At 42.5% G+C, this 22,448-nt stretch overlaps 4 protein-coding genes across 6 annotated transcripts in view; 1 reads left to right on the top strand and 3 right to left on the bottom strand.

Annotated features, from left to right (window-relative positions):
- Positions 1-425: 425 nt before the first annotated feature.
- On the bottom strand, positions 426-5,253 carry LOC310940632 (high affinity choline transporter 1-like; the record flags this gene model as incomplete). Its single annotated transcript, XM_083905621.1, has 8 exons — positions 5,032-5,253; positions 4,761-4,874; positions 4,319-4,474; positions 2,762-2,910; positions 2,480-2,623; positions 1,927-2,080; positions 1,112-1,329; positions 426-977 (listed from the first exon to the last, which is right to left on the bottom strand). The coding sequence occupies exons 1-8, from the start codon at positions 5,213-5,215 to the stop codon at positions 426-428; spliced, it is 1,671 nt and encodes a 556-aa protein (XP_083761747.1). The 5' UTR covers positions 5,216-5,253.
- Positions 5,254-7,904: 2,651 nt separating this feature from the next.
- Positions 7,905-13,246, bottom strand: LOC310940631 (high affinity choline transporter 1-like; the record flags this gene model as incomplete). The annotated part of the gene is made up of 8 exons (XM_083905620.1): positions 7,905-8,465; positions 8,600-8,817; positions 9,151-9,304; positions 11,653-11,796; positions 11,935-12,083; positions 12,386-12,541; positions 12,792-12,905; positions 13,063-13,246. The coding sequence occupies 8 exons, from the start codon at positions 13,244-13,246 to the stop codon at positions 7,905-7,907; spliced, it is 1,680 nt and encodes a 559-aa protein (XP_083761746.1).
- A 3,914-nt stretch (positions 13,247-17,160) lies between these two features.
- tmem187 (transmembrane protein 187) lies at positions 17,161-19,083 on the bottom strand. Its single transcript, XM_083905960.1, has one exon. The coding sequence runs from the start codon at positions 18,647-18,649 to the stop codon at positions 17,855-17,857; it is 795 nt and encodes a 264-aa protein (XP_083762086.1). The 5' UTR covers positions 18,650-19,083; the 3' UTR covers positions 17,161-17,854.
- A 621-nt stretch (positions 19,084-19,704) lies between these two features.
- Positions 19,705-22,448, top strand: part of trim25 (tripartite motif containing 25) — a 10,320-nt gene continuing 7,576 nt past the window's right edge. For 2 of the 3 annotated variants that reach the window (XM_083905935.1, XM_083905934.1), the window contains exons 1-4: positions 19,705-20,742; positions 21,472-21,567; positions 21,710-21,943; positions 22,177-22,345. In XM_083905935.1, coding sequence (XP_083762061.1) covers positions 20,047-20,742; positions 21,472-21,567; positions 21,710-21,943; positions 22,177-22,345 — 1,195 coding nt within the window. In that variant the 5' untranslated portion in view covers positions 19,705-20,046. The remainder of the gene's footprint in view (positions 20,743-21,471; positions 21,568-21,709; positions 21,944-22,176; positions 22,346-22,448) is intronic. The other variant, XM_083905936.1, reaches the window with a different exon arrangement.

Here is a 22,448-nt window from a genome sequence, read left to right as displayed (position 1 = left end):
CATCATGGGGCACATTCTGAGTTGTTGCCCAAAGGCTCTAGGGGAGGGGCGGTATTGCTGGCGCCACAACCGAGTTTTAAAATCCTTGGCGGGTTCCATCTGCACAGCGATACAAAGCAGCAAGTCCCAGGTCCCTCCGAAGCAGTCGATCACCTTCATCAGAGCAGGGCAGAAGGCAAACCACCAGCCCAACTCCCCTGGAGGGCTCCTCGCCATCGCTCACGACTGGCATCTCCAAGTTGACATGGGAGTGCAAGTAAATAGACAAATAAAATGCAGCAGTTACGAGAGTAAAAGAACAACTATCAAGAGTTAGCTACTTTAAGTGTCAAGAACTGTAAACAAAGTATAGATTTATTAATATCAAACTAAAATTTCAGCAATGCCAGCAGCTTATGAAAGGGAAAGATAAATGGTTATCCAACCTACAACATGGGCTCTAAGCAAATTCCATCTCCATTGTCATCACATTCAGCATCACTACCAGCTCCATCTTTGAGGTTCTGAGTGACAGCATCTCCTGGTGGTACAGCATTGTTACGCTTTACTTTGAAAATGTCCCATCTTTCAGGCAGCAGGCCCTTGTTGAACAGGACCAAAGCCAGTGCAGAAACAGCTAGGATGGTTATCTGAGTACAAAGCATGGAGAATGTTCTGACCGCAAACTTTTGGACGTAGACGCCGTCCTCCAGTGTGCAACCAGGAAGGCAAAGAACTACAGGAAGACCTACAGCATTCTCTCCTAACAGAATCCTCACAATCAGCCCTACAATGTAACCCACCACAGCACCGTACCCATTTGTCACTTTGAAGAAGAGCACAGAAACCAGTTGGGGTAATATAAGGGTGTAGGCAATGTCTGCTCCAAGAATCCAGAGAAGGAGGACGCTTTTAGTGAAGAACGTTATGGATGTTCCAACGACACCGACAACCACCACTGAGATCCGAATCACCCACTGCATTTCACGATCTGAAGCCTGGGGACACAGAAAATGAGATGTGTCATTATATTCATTCATGTACTTTGAAACTCTGCTTGTTCATGTTGCCTTTGCAAATGAACAGCAATCAACCCAAGAACACATTTCTGTCAGTGTCCTGCAGTCCTCACCTGTTTGCGCAGAATGTTCTTGTAGATGTTTGATGAGAAAACAGAAGTTGCAGATAACAGCAATGAGTCTGTGGACGACATGACGGCTGCAGCGATGGCTCCAATTCCAATGATTGAGATGAAAGATGGAGTGAGGTACTGCAGAGTCAGAGGAAGGACCATCGACTGCTCACCACGTTCATAAGGAGACGGAGAGCCATACATCGTCAGGTTCCAGTCTGGACAAGAGATATAAAGGTTCAGTTCAACTTTTTAAACTTTTTTCCAACAAAAACACTGACTTTCCTGTCATTTCATCAAGGTTTTGCTGTGGACTATATATATTTTAAATATAAAAATGGTCATTGCCTCCTGTTTTGAAAAGGATGAAAGTTGCAATTAAGTACCAGGGGGCAACTGCAGTTTGCAGGAAGAATTTCATGGGAATATGATCAACATTTTCCTGAGGAGTTAATGTCTCAATGTCTTGTTTTATCTCCTCTGATGTCAGTTTTGTAAATGATGCAGATGCTCCCATTTAGAGGAAAATGGACAATAAAGAATGGCACATGTGAGTGGACACCAGTGTGATTGACAGCAGCTGCCTGGCCCATTTATATACACATGAGTTATATCATCTAATGCAGGTTCCAGTAGGCACTGGTTCAGTTAAAGTATTCAGGACAGTGTGACAGTGAGCCTGCATGTACCCTGAAACTCGGCCATAGTTATTCATGCCTTTGCTTTTTTCTACTGTGACTTGTTAAAATGTCTGCCACAAAAAAGTCTAATTTCTCTGTGTTAAAGATCTGTCGTCTCTCCAATGTAATTCCCACCTGTGGAGGCAGCGACAGCCCCGACCAATACTGAAGGAATTCCCAGTATGACAATCATAAAGGCAGCAGCATAGCAGGTTAACTGGGCTGTCTGTGATGAGGAGGCAGACAGCGTCCTCTGGTGGAAGCACTGAGATGAAAGACTGCCAACAGCCTGGAGAAAGAGAAGACGAGGAGAGAATGTGGCAAGTTTTTCATACACATATATACATACATACATTGTTGCTTGTTCAGATTGAGGAGATTATATCACACTTTGTGGTGTACCACAAGGTTCTGTTATGGGCCCAATTGTTTTTTCTGTACGGAACGTGTGTAAGGATGTTGCTGTTATGAGTAAATGAAAGTATTTTTTAGATGCCTCACTACGTAATCTTCACTTGACACTTATTCTTCAATATTTAATTCATGGCACTGAGGTTTGGGGTAAAATGTAGACTGATCCCGGGCACACCAAGCTCCTCTGAGTTTAGGTGAACTCGTAAAAAGACATAGAAAGTTCATGACCTATAAGTGGTTTGCAACTGATGACGATTATGAACATTCATCTTACCAGCAATAAGAAGTCATCAATCCACTTCCAGACCATGTCTATCTCCAGAGTGCCAACCCAGGGTTCACGAAGTGTGTTGTTGAAAGCTGTCTCTGCGATGTTTAAAGATGTGTCGTTGAGTAGAAGGAAGGGGACGCACAACCACTGTTAACACAAGTAGAGATCGTCTTGTGAAGATTGATTATAGTGATTTTAGTTCACAATAATGTACAGAAAGTATGGGAAACACCACTGTAGATAATAAATAGTATGTCTTGAACTCATGTTCTACTGTAGACTCACCAAACTGAAAAAAATTAGACTAAGCTGGATGATGTCAGTGAAGGCCACAGAGTAAAGGCCTCCTAACAATGTGTAGATAATGGCCACAGCTGCTGAGATGCACACAGAATAAGCCAAGGGCAAGTCCAGGATCACACTCATGGTTAATCCTGTTGGGAAAATCACAAACAGACAAATAAAGTTTAAAAGCTTTCATGACCACAATGGAGCGCCATTTGTTAAAGGTGCATATGTAAGAATGTGGCCAAAAACGGTTACTACATTCAAATTATTAATACAGAGGTCTTAGGTTTTGTTTTCTGACCTAACTGGCAACCCGTGGTTGCTCGGCAGCTGAGACTCTACTGACTGCAATGATTGGTAGACGGCGGTAGGTGGCGCCACATGCCAAAACATGATTTCGAAACATAAACATGATTTTCAGTCTGCAAAATATTTTTTTTAATGCAAATATTTTGGCTGTACTGTTGTTGTTGGTGAGTTCAGTTTGTTATATGAACATTATTCCTGAGTCTCTGTGACATATTAGGAGGATTTTATGGCCAGTTGCTTTAGATTTATTACATAATGCACCTTTAAGTTCCTCATTCTGAACTGACAGCAACTTTTTGCCACATTTAACTCAAGATGTCTTGTTGGCCAGACATCGACGCAATTCCAAAGTACATCTAATGACAACACCTACACACATACAGCTGTTGTCGGTCTGCTTAACTTTTTTCATAAAATTGTTAATAATCATGAGGGACCATGACCTCAAATCAACAGGGAGTTGGCCATCTTGGATTTGGCGTATATCTTGGCGTTTCGTAACGGAGCTTGCTAGTCTTAGGGCTTTTATCCTAGGAAGATGAAAAACACTTCAAAATGTACTAGACCCATCCAAGATCAAATGTTATCAGAATGTTTCACAGATTCCAAAGGGCGTGGCCACGGCAGCCATCGGAATTTCTGTGAATTTAGATGGCTCACCGCGAAACACGAAATGCGCTATAACTTTGCTATACGTTGACCGATCGGCATGAAACTTCATAGGTGACACGAGACCCCGCCCCTGAATATGTCCACGAACGCGAATTTGACCCAAACGCGGCCAAATTTGACATGTATCTCCTCCCGCAGTTTTGAGAAAACCCCCACACATCCAATATCAAAACGTGCGGTTTGATAGGGAATAGCCAGCTATGATTGATGTTTCGACTAACCATAGCGACAAAAATCGCGAAAAACTCTTAAAAGTGTAGCTTCACATACAAATGGGAAAAGGAGAAAAAACCAAGCCCACTTTGGAGGCTCACAGTGTCGTCATACAACCAAAACTTTGAGAAAACCCCCACACATCCTATATCAAACTGTGCGGTTTCCTGGCCAGCCTGCTGGTGGCTTACCCGGCCTAGCGGTGGCGCCGGTGGATGCAAGGTCCCGCACAATGCTGGTTGCAGCTTTATTTATGTTTGTGATTGCAATTGATGTCTATGGTTTGCATTAATATCAAAGTGGTTATTGTCATAGTATATTATTACCAGTGTTTTTAATTTGTCATGTAGGTGTGTTTACCTAAGCCAAGAAGAGTGCACGCCACCCACAGCACATCCATGATCAGAGAAGGCAGCACCAGAGAAGCGCTCAGTACGTTGCCATACTTTTTCTGGAATGGGTCCATCATGGTGACGTACTTCTTGTCCCTCATTGGCTTGGCAAAGAAAAGACCACCTTGTGCAGTGGGTGAGATATTCAATATAATTACTGCATATTAGTTAATGAATCAATAACACGCTGTGCAAATGCTGTGATGGTAGTTTTGAAACATAAACACTAACTAAGGTGCGGTGTGGAATTAAGCCAGTGGGTACCAGCAGAAGTCAGTTGACTTGGAGGCATATATCGCAAAGTCCATTGTCCTTGCTCTTAAAGGTTATTATAGCAGCTGTTGTGGTGACTTATGTGTCTGATATGATAAAAATAATTGGTTTTAGAATTTCTAGATCATCAGTCTTACCCAGTATGAAGGACACAGATTGTTGTACAGGCAGTAGAGCCCAGATCAAGCCCATCTTAGGAGTGTAAACTGCCTCAGTCACACAGAGGATAAAACCACCTCCCACCCATGTAGCTGCAGAATAATCACACAACACGGCAAGAAACACAACAAATCAAAATCACATTGGTTGAGAGAATATAATGTCTTATTATGACATCATTAAAAAGAAGCTTTTATGATTACAATACCTGATCATGATCAAGTTTTTCAAACCCACTGATCTACGTACCAGTCATGGTGAAAATCCCAACCACCAAGTTAATATTTCTGTCTCCAAGCAGGATCACTTCAGTCCTGTTTCCTCTGCTGGTTTTCTCAACCTTCTTGGCCTTTCGGGCAGCTAAAATCCCTGTGACCAGGATTAAGATGTAAAACACTACAACTGCAATCACACCAGCGATGTTCAGAGCCATGGTGTTCTGCCTCTGTGGAGCTCGTGTGCTGAAATGCAACCAGACTGAGTGGTTTTATTGACATTAGGCAGAAAAAAATGTACCAACCACACAACTACAACATTTTTTGTGACATTTGCCAGAGGTGAGAAATAACTAAGTAGGAATGCTTCCCTCCAATGCCATTGTATTATATAGTCCCCATTGCTCATTGTTAAGTGACACAACTTACCCCAGGCTTGAGGACAAATATGTGGATCATCTACTGGAGCAAGGGGCCCAGGTCCTGCTCAACTTGTTTTTGGACGTGATGTTTGAGGATCTTTGAAATTTCAGAAAATAAGAGCTCAGAAGAATTTGTTGGCAAGCTCAAAGATATTCTCCATTTAGCTTGCTCATTAGCTGTAAATGCTGGAAAAAATAAATAAATAAAGGTTTTGCTCGTGTTGCCTTAACGGGAGCTCACAGATGTGATGATATTTCCTCCGCTCTGGCTTCTGTCCATTGGATCCTAGTGCTCTACAGAATCCAATTGAAGATATTGTAGTTTACATGTGTCTCAGTGATGTTGCTCCACCTTCCCCCTCTGACAGTGGGAGTTATCAAGTGTGTCTTATGTTTTGTCTTGAATGTGAGATGTGCTCTGTTCATGTTTTATGTTTTTAAATACTGTCCATTGTCACCATACTTGGTCGGTATGTTGAGAAAATCCTAACCAAAAGAAGACTGACCAGTAAAGCCTGCTGTCTCAGCTGTGCTTTCCATTTGAAAGGTGATGATGATGGGTTGGTGATATGTGCCGCTGAGCCACAGGGGCACTGCTGAGTAACCCTCAAAACGTTAGGCTGACTGAAATTGAATATCTTTTTGCACTTGTTTATTTGTTGAGTTGACCAAGGATGGACTTTTCTGGAGTCATGAGTTAAGTTGAAAAGCTTTATTGGAAGCAGCTCAGATCTGAGAAGGCCGAATAATATGCACATTGCAAGCACCACCCTGACATACGAAATTGTATATGTAAGAATAATAATAATTATAATAATAATGCATTATATTTGCCTTTCAAGGCACTCAAGGTCGCTGTCAGGGTGGTGCGTATTATTCGACCTTCTCTAAAGTTATCAGCATGTCAACATGTCCAAGCAAGGGGCGTGGACAAGATGGGAGCATGCAAAACCTCGCAAACTCACCTGGGCCGATCTCTTGAGAGCTGAAACTTTTCCCCTCAAGTTCCTCATCCAATCTGTGTATGACGTCCTCCCAAGCCCGTGGAGTGCAAGCTGTGCCAGAGGAGAGGCACCATGGGGCACATTCTGAGTTGTTGCCCAAAGGCTCTAGGGTTTCCCCTCAAGTTCCTCATCCAATCTGTGTATGACGTCCTCCCAAGCCCGGCCAATCTGCACTCATGGTGCCTCGCAGACACTGCGGAGTGCAAGCTGTGCCAGAGGAGGGGCACCATGGGGCACATTCTGAGTTGTTACCCAAAGGCTCTAGGGGAGGGGTGGTATTGCTGGCACCACAACCGAGTTTAAAATCCTTGGCGGGTTCCATCTGCACAGCGATACAAAGCAGCAAGTCCCAGGTCGCTCCGAAGCAGTCGATCACCTTCATCAGAGCAGGGCAGAAGGCCGACCTTGAGTGTCTTGAAAGGCGCCTTCAAATATAATGCATTATTGTTATTATTATTATAATTATCATTATCATTATCATTATTATTATTATTATTATTATTATTATTATTATTATTATTAATAAACCACCAGCCCAACTCCACAGGAGGGCTCTTCACCACAGCTCGCGACTGGCAGCTCCAAGTTGACCTGGGAAGGCAACTCAAGTTCCCGGACAACATTGCTACCACTTCACTCCACCCAGACATGGTGTCAACATCGGAGTCAACTAAGCAAGTGGTGCTCATGGAACTGACAGTCCTCTGGGACGACCGGATTGATGTCGCTAATGAGCGCAAGAGGGCCAAATACTCGGAGCTCACCACAGAGTGCCGGATCAATGGCTGGAGAGCCCGCTGTGAACCAGTCAACATTGAAATATTAAAGTGCAAGTAAATAGACAAAAAAAGTGCAGCAGTTACAAGTGTAAAAGAACAACTATCAACAGTTAGATACTTTAAGGGTGAAGTAAGTAGTTTATAGTGACATCTAGAGGAGAGGCTGAAATTTACAACAAGGAACTGCTCCTCTGCTCACCCCCTCCCTTCCCTGAGCGCTACGGTATCCTCAGCCTGTCAAATGTCGTCCTCGTCGTCTTTCTCCGTGTCAGCAGATGAGGTTTGTGAGGCGAGGGAGAGGGCGAGCTACCGCGGTCATAGCAGATGAACAGGAGAGAGTGGAGGCGGGACTTCCGCTACAAGTTAAGTGACGCTTGATTTGTTCTCTCGCGTTTGTCTATACAGGCTCCAGTAGAAACATGGAGTCGTGGCAATGCAGTAGCCGCCCGCAACCATGTTATTTTACACATTTTATTGTACTTTTTGAAACACTACGAGAATGAAACAAAGAATATTATACAGCTACTAGACAATGCAGGAGCACATAATATGTATACAAAAGTGGATTTTGGGTTATATAAACCCATAAATACTACACAGTGTCCCTTTAAGTGTCAAGAACTGTAAACAAAATATATATTTATTAATATCAAACTAAAAGTTAAGCAATGCCAGCAGCTTATGAAAGGGAAAGATAAATGGTTATCCAATCGACAACATGGGCTCTAAGGGAAGTCCATCTCTGTCATCATCACATTCAGCATCACTTCCAGCTCCATCTTTGAGGTTCTGAGTGACAGCATCTCCTGGTGGTACAGCATTGTTACACTTTACTTTGAAAATGTCCCATCTTTCAGGCAGCAGGCCCTTGTTGAACAGGACCAAAGCCAGTGCAGAAACAGCTAGGATGGTTATCTGAGTACAAAGCATGGAAAATGTTCTGACCGCAAATGTTTGGACGTAGATGCCGTCCTCCAGTGTGCAACCGGGAAGGCAAATAACTACAGGAAGACCTACAGCGTTCTCTCCTAACAGAATCCTCACAATCAGCCCTACAATGTAACCCACCACAGCACCGTACCCATTTGTCACTTTGAAGAAGAGCACAGAAACCAGTTGGGGGAATATAAGGGTGTAGGCAATGTCTGCTCCAAGAATCCAGAGGAGGAGGACGCTTTTAGTGAAGAACGTTATGGATGTTCCAAGGACACCCACAACCACGACTGAGATCCGAATCACCCACTGCATTTCACGATCTGAAGCCTGGGGACACAGAAAATGAGATGTGTCATTATATTCATTCATGTATTTTGAAACTCTGCTTGTTCATGTTGCCTTTGCAAATGAACAGCAATCAACCCAAGAACACATTTCTGTCAGTGTCCTGCAGTCCTCACCTGTTTGCGCAGAATGTTCTTGTAGATGTTTGATGAGAAAACAGAAGTTGCCGATAACAGGCCTGAGTCTGTGGACGACATGACGGCTGCAGCGATGGCTCCAATTCCAATGATTGAAACAAAAGATGGAGTGAGGTACTGCAGAGTCAGAGGAAGGACCATCGACTGCTCACCACGTTCATAAGGAGACGGAGAGCCATACATCGTCAGGTTCCAGTCTGGACAAGAGATATGAAGGTTCCACAAACTTTTTTCCAACAAAAACACTGCCTTTCCTGTCATTTCAAATGTTTTGCTGTGGACTATATAACTATATATATTTAAAACATAAAAATGGCATTGCCTCCTGTTTTGAAAAGGATGAAAGTAGCAGTTAGCCCCCAGGGTTGCAGGAAGAAGTTTATGGGAAAATTAGCTTCTACTCTTAACATTTTCCTGAGGAGTTAATGTCTCAATGTCTAGTTTTAGCTCCTCTGAAATCAGTTTTGTAAATGATGCTCCCATTAAAGGAAAATAGACCAGATCTGTCGTCTCTCGAATGTAATTCCCACCTGTGGAGGCCGCGACAGCCCCGATCAAGACTGAAGGAATTCCCAGTATGGAGATCATAAAGGCAGCAGCAAAGCAGGTTATCTGGGCTGTCTGTGATGAGGTGGCAGACAGCGTCCTCTGGTGGAAGCACTGGAATGAAAGACTGCCAAGAGCCTGGAGAAAGAGAAGACGAGGAGAGTATGTGGCAAGTTTTTTATACACATACCAAATCAAGTGAATGGTGTAGGAATTACAACACTTTCTATATGTGCCTCCCACTTTTTAGGGGAGCAAAAGTAATGGGACAAACTAAACAATCATAAATCAAACTTTACAAATCCTTTGCAGTCAATTACAGCCTGATGCCTGGAAGGCATAGACATCACCAGACGCTGGGTTTCATCCCTGGTGATGATCTGCCAGGTCTCTAGTGCAACGGTCTTCAGTTCCTGCTTGTTCTTGGGGCATTTTCCCTTCAGTTTGGTTTTTCAGCAAGTGAAATGATGTCCAGTCAGATTCAGGTCAGGTAATTGACTGATAACATTCCACTTATTTGCCTTAAAAAACTCTTTGGTTGCTTTTGCTGTATGCTTTGGGTCATTGTCCATCTGCACTGTGAAGCGCCGTCCAATGAGTTCTGAAGCATTTGGCTGAATATGAGCAGATAATATTGCTGGAAACACTTGTATTAGTATTAGCATTAGTATTCATCCTGCTGCTTTTGTCAGCAGTTACATCATCAATAAATACAAGGGAACCAGTTCCATTGTCAGCCATACATGCCCACACCATGACACTACAACCACCATGCTTCACTGATGAGGTGGTATGTTGTGGATCATGAGCAGTTCCTTTACTTCTCCACACTCTTCTATTCCCATCACTGTGGTACAATTTGATCTGGGTCTCATCTGTCCATAGGATGTTCTTCCAGAATTGTAACAGCTTTTTAGGTGTTGTTTCTACTCTTGTCTTCCTGTTTTTGGGGCTCACCAATGGTTTACATCTTGTGGTGAATCCTCTGTATTCACTCTGGTGAAGTCTTCTTTTGATTATTGACTTTGAAACACATACACCTACCTCCTGGAGAGTGTTTTTGATCTGGCCAACTGTTGTGAGGGTTTTTTTGTCCACCAGGGAATGAATTCTTCTGTCACAGTGGTTGTCCGTGGTCTTCCAGGTCTTTTGGTGTTGCTGAGCTCACCGGTGCATTCCTTCTTTTTAAGAATGTTCCTAACAGTTGATTTGGCTACACCTAATGTTTTTTGCTATTTCTCTGATGGTTTTTTTTTTTATTTTTCAGCCTTTATGATGGCTTGCTTCACTGACAGTGACAGCTCCTTCCATCTCATATTGAGAGTTAACAGCAACAGATTCCAAATGCTAATGTCACTCTTGGAATCAACTCGAGGAAATAGCCCACACCTGTCCATGAAATAGCTTTTCAGTCAATTGTCCCATTGCTTTTGGTCCCCTAAAAAGTGGGAGGCACATATAGAAAGTGTTCCTACACCATTCACTTGATTTGGATGTAAACACCCTCAAATTACCCTTGAGGGGGTAGGGTATCCCAATACTTTAGGGAGCAAGGGGAAGTGCCCATCCTCCCCTAAAAATGCCCCTCGCCACCAAGTCAACTCTGGACCAGGCTTGCAGGCAAGGAGTATCCCATGATGCCTTGCACACTCAGCCAGCGGCGATTTTCTGGAACAATATGGCGGCTACCGGTGCAGACAACTATATGCACACAGAATATATTCGCAAATACGCCTGTAAAAAATCTGAAAAGTGTTGGAATGTGTTAGTTAGATGTATATGCAATGGGCTGTTAAGTTATAGTTTGAAAATCGTTATTTGACTACATTCGTAAATATGCCGAGTGCTTCGCAAGAGTCTGCCCATGACCGCGGTGTGTGTCCCGGTGTGTACATGCAGGTGTTTCGTGCTTATCCTGAAACATCCCGACTATTGCTAGCATACGGTGAATGCGTCTTCTCTTTCGCATATTTCTTCTCCGTTGATTTATCAAACGAAGATAAATCAACATAGACAAACACAACAGGCAAGAGCTCAGTTGGAACTGGCATTTTTCAAACGTGAATGAAAATAGTAATTCTTCTGTATGGTGGTATTGCAGTTCACAGGCAATGTGTATCACCGCCATCTACTGGACTGGGGTTAAATCACACGTCGATGATGCGCGTGACGTAGAGAACACTTTCGCCACGTTAATTTGCATACTAGTGGTGTCCCATTTCTTAGGGGAAATCTTGCCTTGCATTTCCCTCATTCAGGGTACTTTACTGTGGAGGGAACTCATAGCAAGTGTTCTCAGTGAGAGAATTGGGACTGGGCCTTATTCTTCAATATTGAATTCATGGCACTGAGGTTTGGGGTAGTCTGATCCCGGCCACACCAACCTCCTCTGAGTTTAGGTGAACTCGTAAAAATACATAGAATATTCATGCCCTATATGTGAAAAGTGGTTTGCCACTTATGATGATTATGAACATTCATCTTACCATCAATAAGAAGTCATCAATCCACTTCCAGACCATGTCTATCTCCAGAGTGCCAACCCAGGGTTCATGAAGTGTGTTGTTGAAAGCTGTCTCTGCGATGTTTAAAGACGTGTCGTTGAGTAGAAGGAAGGGGACGCACAACCACTGTTAACACAAGTAGAGATCGTCTTGTGAAGATTGATTATAGTGATTTTAGTTCACAATAATGTACAGAAAGTATGGGAAACACCACTGTAGATAATAAATACTATGTCTTGAACACATGTTCTACTGTAGACTCACCAAACTGACAAAAATGAGACTAAGCTGGATGATGTCAGTGAAGGCCACAGAGTAAAGGCCTCCTAACAAAGTGTAGATAATGGCCACAGCTGCTGAGATGCACACAGAATAAGCAAAGGGCAAGTCCAGGATCACACTCATGGTTAATCCTGTTGGGAAAATCACAAACCGGCAAGTAAAGTTTAAAAGCTTTCATGACCACAAGGGGGCGCCATTTGTTAAGTTCTTCATTCTGAACTGACAGCAACTTTTTGCCACATTTAACTCCAGATGTCTGGTTGTTCCAGACGCAATTCACAACAACACAGTCACACACGAACACACACACATACAGCTGTTTCATGTAATTGTTAATAATTATTATGTTTGTGGTTTGTATTAATAAACAAAGTGGTTACTGTCATAGTATATTATAACCAGTGTTTTTAATTTGTCATGTAGGTGTGTTTACCTAAGCCAAGAAGAGTGCACGCCACCCACAGCACATCCATGATCAGAGAAGGCAGCACCAGAGAAGCACTCAGTACGTTGCCGTACTTTATCTGGAATGGGTCCATCATGGTGACGTACTTCTTGTCCCTCATTGGCTTGGCAAAGAAGAGACCACCTTGTGCAGTGGGTGAGATATTCAATATAATTACTGTATATATTAGTTAATGAATCAATAAAGTAGCAAGTTTTGAGGGTAGTTTTGAAACATAAACACTAACTAAGGTGCGGTGTGGAATTAAGCCAGTGGGTACCAGCAGAGGTCAGTTGACTTGGAGGCACATATCTAAGCTGCTCTTAAAGGTTATTAGAGCAGCTGTTGTGGTGAATGATGTGTCTGATATGAATTTCTAGATCATCAGTCTTACCCAGTATGAAGGACACAGATTGTTGTACAGGCATTAGAGCCCAGATCAAGCCCATCTTAGGAGTGTAAACTGCCTCAGTCACACCGAGGATAGAACCACCTCCCACCCATGTAGCTGCAGAAAAATCACACAACACGGCAAGAAACACAACAAATCAAAATCACATTGGTTGAGAGAATATAATGTCTTATTATGACATCATTAAAAAGAAGCTTTTATGATTACAATACCTGATCACGATCAAGTATTTCAAACCCACTGATCTACGTACCAGTCATGGTGAAAATCCCAACCACCAAGTTAATATTTCTGTCTCCAAGCAGGATCACTTCAGTCCTGTTTCCTCTGCTGGTCTTCTCAGTCTTCTTGGCCTTTCGGGCAGCTAAAATCCCCGTGACCAGGACTAAGACGTAAAACACAGCAACTGCAACCACACCAGCGATGTTCAGAGCCATGGTGTCCTGCCTCTGTGGAGCTCGTGTGCTGAAATGCAACCAGACTGAGCAGTTTTATTGACATTAGTGAAAAAAAAAAATGAGGAGGTGAGAAGTAACTCAGTAGGAATGCTTCCTTCCTATACCTATAGTCCCCATTGCTCATTGTTAAGTGACAATTTTACGATTTAATGATTCACCCCAGGCACGAAGTCAAGTATGCGGATCATCCACTGGTGCAACCAATGCAACTGGAGAAGAAAATAATCTAATAATCTAGCAGTGATTATTGGTGCTTTTCCGTGATAAAAAACTCACACCCAAAAACAAGTTAAGCAGGATCTTGGCGCCTTGCTCAAGAGCACCTGAGCCCTGGGGCCGTGATAGAGAGACACAGACAACAAGTGGTTTGTGTTTTGCTAACCTGTTGACAGGTATTTCAAAGGAGAGGACACACGCCGTTCACAGCTATTTTGGCTACGTACACAGGGCTGCGAACTGTCACGCGATCGGCACGCGTGTCGTGCAAATAACGCTTTTAATGCCACACCTTTTTGTAAATGATTATTTACAGTATTAATATTTCATTATTGTGTAAAGGAATTATAAAATGAAATGCCCATCCGTGGTTCAATCTCGGGACGTGCCAAGGAGCTCGGGTGCCCCTGAACAAGGCGCCCAGGTCCTGCTTAACTTGTTTTTGGGTGTGATGTTCGAGGATCTTTGAAGTCTCAGCTGTGCGACAGACCTCAAAACGTTAGGCTGACTGAAATTGAATATCTTTTAGCACTTTCACTGACTTTGTTGTGTTTAAAGTGCAACTAAACCCCTAAACACAGGTGAAAACAAGTGTATAGAGCTTGTTAACGTGACATCGGTGCATTCGCGTCATGTGTGTGAGTAGCCATCTTGATTGCCCAAGCCGAAGAGCTAACGATAGTAACACCTCGGATAGTTTCAATCATCGGAAGGCTCTGTTGCGTTGTCGGCCGCAATACCCGTTCACACGACCACAAGGAAACTAACTCGACAGCGCACTATAGTTTTGCGGTTTTCATTCATGGAAGCAGCCTCGAGGGAGCCTTGTGTCCCGACACTACGAAGAGGACGCCCTGATATAAGTTTACCAGCATCCAGAGAAGCCTGAAAAATTAAATGTTTTATCACAAAATCTGATTTATTGTATAATCATAAATAACGAGACAGATAGATCTGCCATAGATATAAGATAGATAGACGTTCCCTTTTTTGTCATTTGCAAGTATTTGGAGTTTTGATATATTTGTTTCCATACAGGTAAACCAGCTTATAAAATGGACGAGTCGCATCCTGACAGGGATCCTACACTGCACCTGGATCACGCCGGAATTAGAACTGAGACGACGCATAACCGTAACCAAGTATGTGAACATGTTAGACATCCTCTGTCAGTCTGCCTGTGAGTCCCAGAGTTAGGATATTTAAAGGTGCTTTCTCTGCTGATACATAGAGCTGACCTTAGGGAGGACTGCGCGGTTGCGTTGCCAGTCGTCTGCACCAGTTAGTCCGGTTAGGCTCAGTGAAAATATTAAGAGACAAATTCTGGAGAAAACAGACTGTTGCCACTGCTGCACCGAGGCCTCTGTGATTAGATAGTTGCAGATGGCACCGTCCTGAGTTGTTTAGGCTTGTGCTTAGGAATGTGAGCTGATAACTTTAGAGAAGGCCGAATAATACGTTTTTCTCTTTCACTCTTGTTTTGAGATTCCCACAGCACATTACAAGCACCACAGCTGACATATGTATATATATATATATATATATATATATATGCATCTATGTATATATATATATATGCATCTATGTATATATACATATATATATATACATGTATGTATGTATGTATGTGTATATATGTATATGTATGTATATATATATATATATGTGTGTATGTATGTATGTATATATATATATACATACACATATATATACATATAAATATATATATACACATACATATATATATATATATATATATTTACTTACATTAAGTTGCTATATAATTAAATATTGTCTAAATAAAATGTTTTTTAAATTTAAAACAAATCGTGGAATATATCTAACCGTGGGTCAAAAATCGAATCGTGAGTTTGTGTATCGTTACAGCCCTAATATATATATATATATATATATATATATATATATATATATATATATTAATATATATATACATATATATATATATGTATATATATATCAAGTATTTAGCGTAATCTACCCTTACACTTGGACAATAACACAGGTCTGTTAATACTGGAGCGAATCCTTAAAGGTGCCATTTGTTTTAGGTTTCGTTTCCTGACGGAAACTGGCAACCCGTGGTTGCTCGGTAGATGGCGGTAGGTGGCGCCACATGCCAAAACATGATTTCAAAACATAAACATGATTTGCATGTGCAAATAATGCAAATAATTTGACTGTGCTGTTGTTGTTGGTGAGTTCAGTTTGTTATATGAACATTATTCCTGAGTCTCTGTGACATATTAGGATTCTATGGCCAGTTGCTTTAGATTTATCACATAATGCACCTTTAATTTATGTTACTGGTAAATCCTGTGTTTGTCCTTCTATTTAATTTAAAGAAACATCTGCTGTAAAAAAAATGTCTAGGTTTATTCAAGACGTGCGTGAGCATTACATACACATGTTGCATGAGTTAAAGTCATTGACATCTCACTAATATATAAGATCAGCTTTAAGTCGCAGACAGAAAAAACAACATAGCTGGTGGTGCCTGAAACTTTTCCACAGTACTGTATAGAGGCTTTGTTTTCTTACTCATCCCGGTCCTTGTCGTCTTCAGTAGTTGAGCTGTAATTAACTGAACTCACATAATGTTTGACAGTCATCACTGCAGTTTGTTTATTTAATCTATACAGATTGTTCCCTCCCTGAGGCATGTTTTACTTTGCTTGTTTCAGGAAAGTAATTAACTCAATAATGCATAATCCTTTGTCTCTGGTAATAGGACTAAAGGTAAACACACACACAATGTTCAATTCTAGTAATTCAAGTAGTCAATTATTGCATTGAGGACCTTTGACTTATGATGTCGCTAAAATCGCGTCCGTTAATCCCTCAGGCTAATTTGGTGAGATAATCTGTTCAAACCAGCCACCCACGTTTGTCAGAAATCTGGCCATGTATCCTCTAGCGTGGAGCAGGCTCAAAAATGCCTCAGGTAGTTAGCTCACATGCCGTCTTGAGTCAAAAGTTCGTATGTCAATACATAAATATAAATGGGATTTTTTTTTCTCTCCTGTGTAACTTCTGTCATATGAGGGAATGTTGTATACCAAGTGTGCACGGTATTTGCCTTAAACAAAGGTAGCAGTCGTGGGATGAACTGTATACGAATGAGCCTCAAGGCATCACCAAGAGATAAACAATCAGTGAGTGATTGCTTAGTTCCAGGTTTATCCTGAGGCCAAGTTGTAATTCCCATTTACTCAATTGTGTGTAAATGACAGGATTTGTGTCAGAAAAACAGCTGTGAGAGAGCTGTGTGTGATTGTAGATAGAATGAGCGCGTCGAACAAGGGTGACACGCAGGACTGTAGCAATGACGGACGTATAAAATTCATCATGAAGATCTGGGAAAGAGTGGTTGATGCGTGTTTTACCGTTTTGTTTTCTGCTTCAGGAGAGAAAACAGATTATTATTAGTTTGTGGACGAAACATTGACAGACTTTTTCACTATTTTTTCCCAAACTACTAATAAATGAATCAAGAAAAATACTTGACAAATCAACCAGTGATGTAAATACGTGTGAATTGAAACCCTGACTTGATTTTCTCCCTTGTTAAAAGTCATTATTCCTCAGTCAGTGTTCTATCGACACCTATGTCTCTGTCGCCACCAAGAGGCTCAATAAGACAAGTGCAAGGAATTGGTGGTACACATACCACAGTATGAGAAACATGGTGTGATAGATGTGCTTACAGTAAAATAGCTTGGTTTGGCCAGAAAATATCTCAATTTATTTTTTATTACAACATTACTGTCACTCAACGAGTCCTCACATCTTGCTCAAAACTTTCAGGGAACCTACAATTGTTAGCTAGGACATAGCATCTAAATCAGAGCAACAGACACCAATGGATATGTATTTCAGTTATATGTGGTTCAAAATTAAAAATTGCAGGCTCCCCCTTGTAAAATGTATGTGTATTTTATTTTCTAAGAATTACTACTGTAACGTTTCTTTAGTAGTAAAAAAAAATAATAATAAGTCAGTGGCTTTTATTTTGAAAGCCATGTTGAAAGGAAGTGGTGATGTGCAAGAAAAGCTAAATGATAGTGAGTATGATGAAAATAAAATCTGGTTATCTGCATAAAATGAAAGATAACATGAAACATGTATTTTATTTTCTGTTTTGTAAAAACTACTATTGATGGAATATAACATTGTTTTTATTTAAAATCGTCAAAACTGTTTCGGCAGGAAGTAGCCACACTTTACACATGTAGAAGATTTGTTTTATTTTCCAACTTCTTAACTGGAATGCCCAGAGGTGACGTCACTCCGAGTTCTGACGTTTGACCTCCGATGTAAATGGAACCCATAAAGGGGGACATGACGGTCCTCTCACTTCCGCTTTGCCGAGCTCTTCTCCTGCGCTCTTTGCGTCAGTGACGTCAGGAAGCAGAAGCTGAAGTGAAACTGCATCACGTCGCACACTTTGGACCAGAAGTGTCCGGTGAAGCGCTGGAACAGTTGGTACCGAGCGAGCCAGTGATCCAGCAGCTTCAGCACCACAAACCCCGCACAGCTCAGCACGGCCAGCAACAGGTGCCCGCGCGAGACACTGTCCCCGCGCGCCAGCTGCACGCGCACCCCCCTGTACACCGCGAGGGCCACGTGACAGCCCAGCGCCACCTCGAAGCCGCGCTCGTGCACGAGAGCAAGCCCGTAGCTGAGCAGAGAGCACGCCTCCACCGCTGCCGCGTGCGACGCGCGCCACTTCGCCGGCCCGCGCTCGATGAAGCCGATCCAGACCAGAACCCACGCGAAGATGGGCAGCGTGAACCACTGGTCGAGCACGGCGGGCGCGCGCCTCAGCACCGCTAAGCGCGTCCACTGCACAGGTGCGTAAAGGACCGCCATCAGCGCGAACACCTGTCTCAGGTAGCGGCTGTGACGCGTTTCCGCGCCGCCTCCGCGCCGCTGCTGCGGCAGCAGCCAGTAAAGACCCATGATGACGTAAGCCACGTTCACCAGGCAGTTACAGGGCATGGACAGGAAGAAGGGCATATCCTCCACCCGCGGCTCCGCGTAGTGATCATAGGACAGGTCCACTGCGACTCCGTGGAACAGGCTGGTGTTCGCCACGCACACGCACAACAGGAAGCCCAGCGACACGTGAAGAAGAGCCCACTCCATCCCCGCTGCTGCTGCGTGGACTGACCTGAACTCTGCTCTGTTTACCTCGTATTACAACAAGCGGATTGAGCACCGCCCCCTATGGCTCAGTTTATTTCTATGGAGTTGCTCAAAAAAGTTTATTTCCGGGTTGTGGGCACCCTAGAGCATGCGCAGTAGAGTGTTACACCCATAATGTGAACCCCGCGATCTTGTGGGAATGGGTCAGGATGTGTTTTTCTATTGCATGTGTTGTGATTTTACGGATATACACGCGTGTCTGGCAACTAAGAACCCGCCCAACTGTAAATTTAACATTCATAAAGCACGATTCTCTAAATCCTTCCCTAACATGAACAGTTTTAATATTGAATACAACTTGTACATAGATACTTTAACCCAGGGGTGACAAAATGTACAATTTTCTCTGAGGGCCACATCACCGTAATGGTTACTCTCAAAGGGCCAGATGTAACTGTCATACAGAATAAATGTAACTAAATGTAACCAAATATGTAATATAAAGGTAACTACTCCGTAACATATTGCTAAATAACTTTTTGTATTTTGTTACTTATTCAAGTTACAAATATGATGCATTATAGATGTAACCTGGTCCGCGATGGGGGTAACGCAATCACCATGCATTGTGGGAAATGTAGTTTATGGTCAATACGAGCCTTAAAGCCACATCTGGCCCCCAGTCCTTGAGTTTGACATAATGTGCTTTAACCCATTATGTCAAACAAAAAAAGCGAACGCACGCTGCTTTATTTTGATGAACTATTTTCTGTAGCCCCTAGTTAAGACATTATGTATGCATATGTATTTATTCATTTATTGTTAGTTTGTTATTTATTTTCATATATTTTATTCAGCATATATGTGATCTGTTTTTCTGTCATATATATCTGATATGCATATTGTTTTATATGTATTTTGGCTGTATGTTTCTAATTTCAAATAAAGTTTGTTCAAAAAAAAAAAGAAAAAAAAAAAAGAAGATGTGATTGGGCTGGACACTGCCAATCTGATCTGGCAACCTGATCTGGCAACGCCTACCTGGGACACCTGACCTGGACGTCACTGAGCACAAACGCAGCTTAGAAGGAAGTGTTCGTCGGTTCTGTTTCAACCTGAGCTACTTGATCTCTCCTTTACTGTTTTCCTGGTAAGTCAATGTAACTTTTATCAGCTTTATTTCATATATATTTAATTCGTTTGTCTTTTTTGGTGTGTTAGAAGGAGCGAATGCCAGTCTTAATGTGCCAGTCTAACTATGCCAGTCTAAATGCCAGTGCTAGCGTCGCTGTTGACGGGTTGTGTTGTTTATCATAAAAAAAACAACTATATTACGAACAAATACACCACGTTATGTACGTAAAAAAGAAAAAACTGCGATATTAAGAGTAACTGTGATGAAACAGACAATGACTGTTTACTTTCGTTTCTGCCTCGCAGGATACGTTTCGTTTCCCCGAATTGTCAAAATGGCGTCTGCAGTGGACACTCCTGAGCTGAGTCTGATGAGTCTGGAGGACGAGCTGACCTGCAGCATCTGTCTGAGCCCCTTCAACTGTCCCGTCACCATCCCCTGTGGACACAACTTCTGCCGCGACTGTCTCCTCGCCTCCTGGGAGGACGTGTACTGCTGTCCCCAGTGTCGCTGCCACTTCCCCACCAAGCCCGAGCTGAAGAAGAACACTGTCCTCAGCACCGTGGTGGAGACCTTCACGCTGAGGTCCAGCAAGAGCGATGTGGAGCTGGAGATGGAGATGGAGAGTGTGTGCGAAGAGGAGAAGAAAGCCGAGGAGGTGGAGACCGTCATCCGCTGCGACACCTGCATGATGACGGAGGCGAGTCACACGTGTCTCACCTGCATGGCCTCTTTCTGTGAGGAGCACCTGCGTCCTCACCGGGAGAACCCGGTTTTCCGTCTCCACCAGCTGAGCCAGCCCCTCAGTGACCTGTCCCACCGCATCTGTTCGGAGCATCACAAGCTGATGGAGCTCTTCTGCATCGGGCATGTGCGCCCCATCTGCAGCCTCTGCCTGCAGCAGGTGCACAAGGGCTGCTCCTTCACGACTCCTGAGGAGCAGAGGGCGCTCAAAGAGGTCTGTCTGTCTGTCTGTCTGTCTGTCTGTCTGTCTGTCTGTCTGTCTGTCTGTCTGTCTGTCTGTGTCACACATTTAAGTAGGGATTTCTTTGATTAAATAAAATAGGTCGACATAGGTCTGTGTTTTATTTCAAAGTAGACCTACATTTGTTTTTTTGCCTCTTCATAAGAGGTAAAAAAAAAAAATCATGAAATGTAAATAGTTTTCTTTTTGTACTTCTTAAACTTCATACATGCAACAATCTATATTTTATGTATATTATAGTGTATGTATATAAATGTGTGTGTGTGTATATATGTATATACGCGTGTGTGCATATATGTATGTGTGTATATGTACATGTGTGTTTATTTATGTATATATGTATACACGTATATGTGTGTGTATATATATGTGTATATATTTATGTATGTGTGTGTATATATATATATATATATGTGTGTGTGTATATATATGTATGTGTGTATATATATATATATATATATATATGTGTGTGTGTGTGTATATGTATATGTATATATATATATGTGTATATATTTATGTATGTGTGTATATATTTATGTGTATATACGTGTATATTCGTAAAATATACCAAAACGACAACAAAAGAAAACTAGGGCAAATACTGCTAAAGCTACGACTAAAAACTATTGCATAGATAATGGAATAATAACTCTCTCTCTGCGTGTGTTTATGTTATAAATGTGTTTTTTTCTGTGTTTGCAGTCTGACCTGAAAAATAAGCTGGATTTGCTGGATGCGAGGATTGTTAAAAATCAAAGTGTTGTATGTCAAATGAGCAGCATGCAGGATAAACTGAAGGTAACTCAGCATAATATATATTTCCACTCCACTTCGAGGAGATAAACGGCAGAAATATCCGTACCGTGACTTTAAATCGTCTCGGAACAATCGGTTGATTTTATTTAAATACATTTTTTTACACTTTCCTTGGTTCCGCCAGGATGACGCTGCCGTAAAGAAGGAAGCGGTGGTCGCGGGCTATCAGCTGTTGCGCGACATGTTGATCCAAGACGAGAACGCCGCGCTGACTGCGGTTGATCGAGAGATGGACAGCGGTCACGCCAAACTCAGGCTTCTCACCAAGAAGTTCACGGAGAACATTGACAGCATGAGCGTCGCCAAAGACAAGATCAACGATCTGCTCAGTCAGTCGCACACGCTCAAGTTCCTGCAGGTGAGATGAAATACTGAAAAACATATTAAATGTATTTTAAAACATACCAGAAGTGACCAAATTTGGACTTTTATGGCCCAAAAAGCGCGTCAAAAAATCATAGCTGGCCACTGGCAGTGGTTTGCCGTCTTTTAAAAGTGTGTATCCACATAGAAAGATCGAGTAACACTGCTGTACGGCACGGTTGTTATAGACATGTAGTGATGTGATAGTGATTCTCCTCCTCCTCACAGAGTTCGTATGCCCTGCCGGCCGCCGTCAACTTTGACCCCTACACCCCTCGAGTCAACCTGGACTCCAAGAAGGTGCTGGCAATCCAGGACTTTTGTGCTGTTTTGAAGGAGCATCTGACTGAGGTGTTGCAACAGCCCGTGGAGGCCAGAGTGCAAATTCTTAAGTCAGGTGAGCAGTGGAGGATGCATTTAGATGAGTGTAATAAAGTCAGGGAATAAACCAATCATTTGGGAGGGGTGAGCAGAGGAGGACGAGTAAACGACTTTTGTAT

This window comes from Microchirus variegatus, assembly GCF_963457635.1.
Source record: "Microchirus variegatus genome assembly, chromosome: 19".
Taxonomy (NCBI): domain Eukaryota; kingdom Metazoa; phylum Chordata; class Actinopteri; order Pleuronectiformes; family Soleidae; genus Microchirus; species Microchirus variegatus.
This window is presented reverse-complemented; position numbering and strand designations above follow the sequence as displayed.

Coding starts and splice junctions, on each gene's coding strand:
- tmem187 (XM_083905960.1), bottom strand. CDS start 18,649: ATGGAGTGGGCTCTTCTTCACGTGTCGCTGGGCTTCCTGTTGTGCGTG.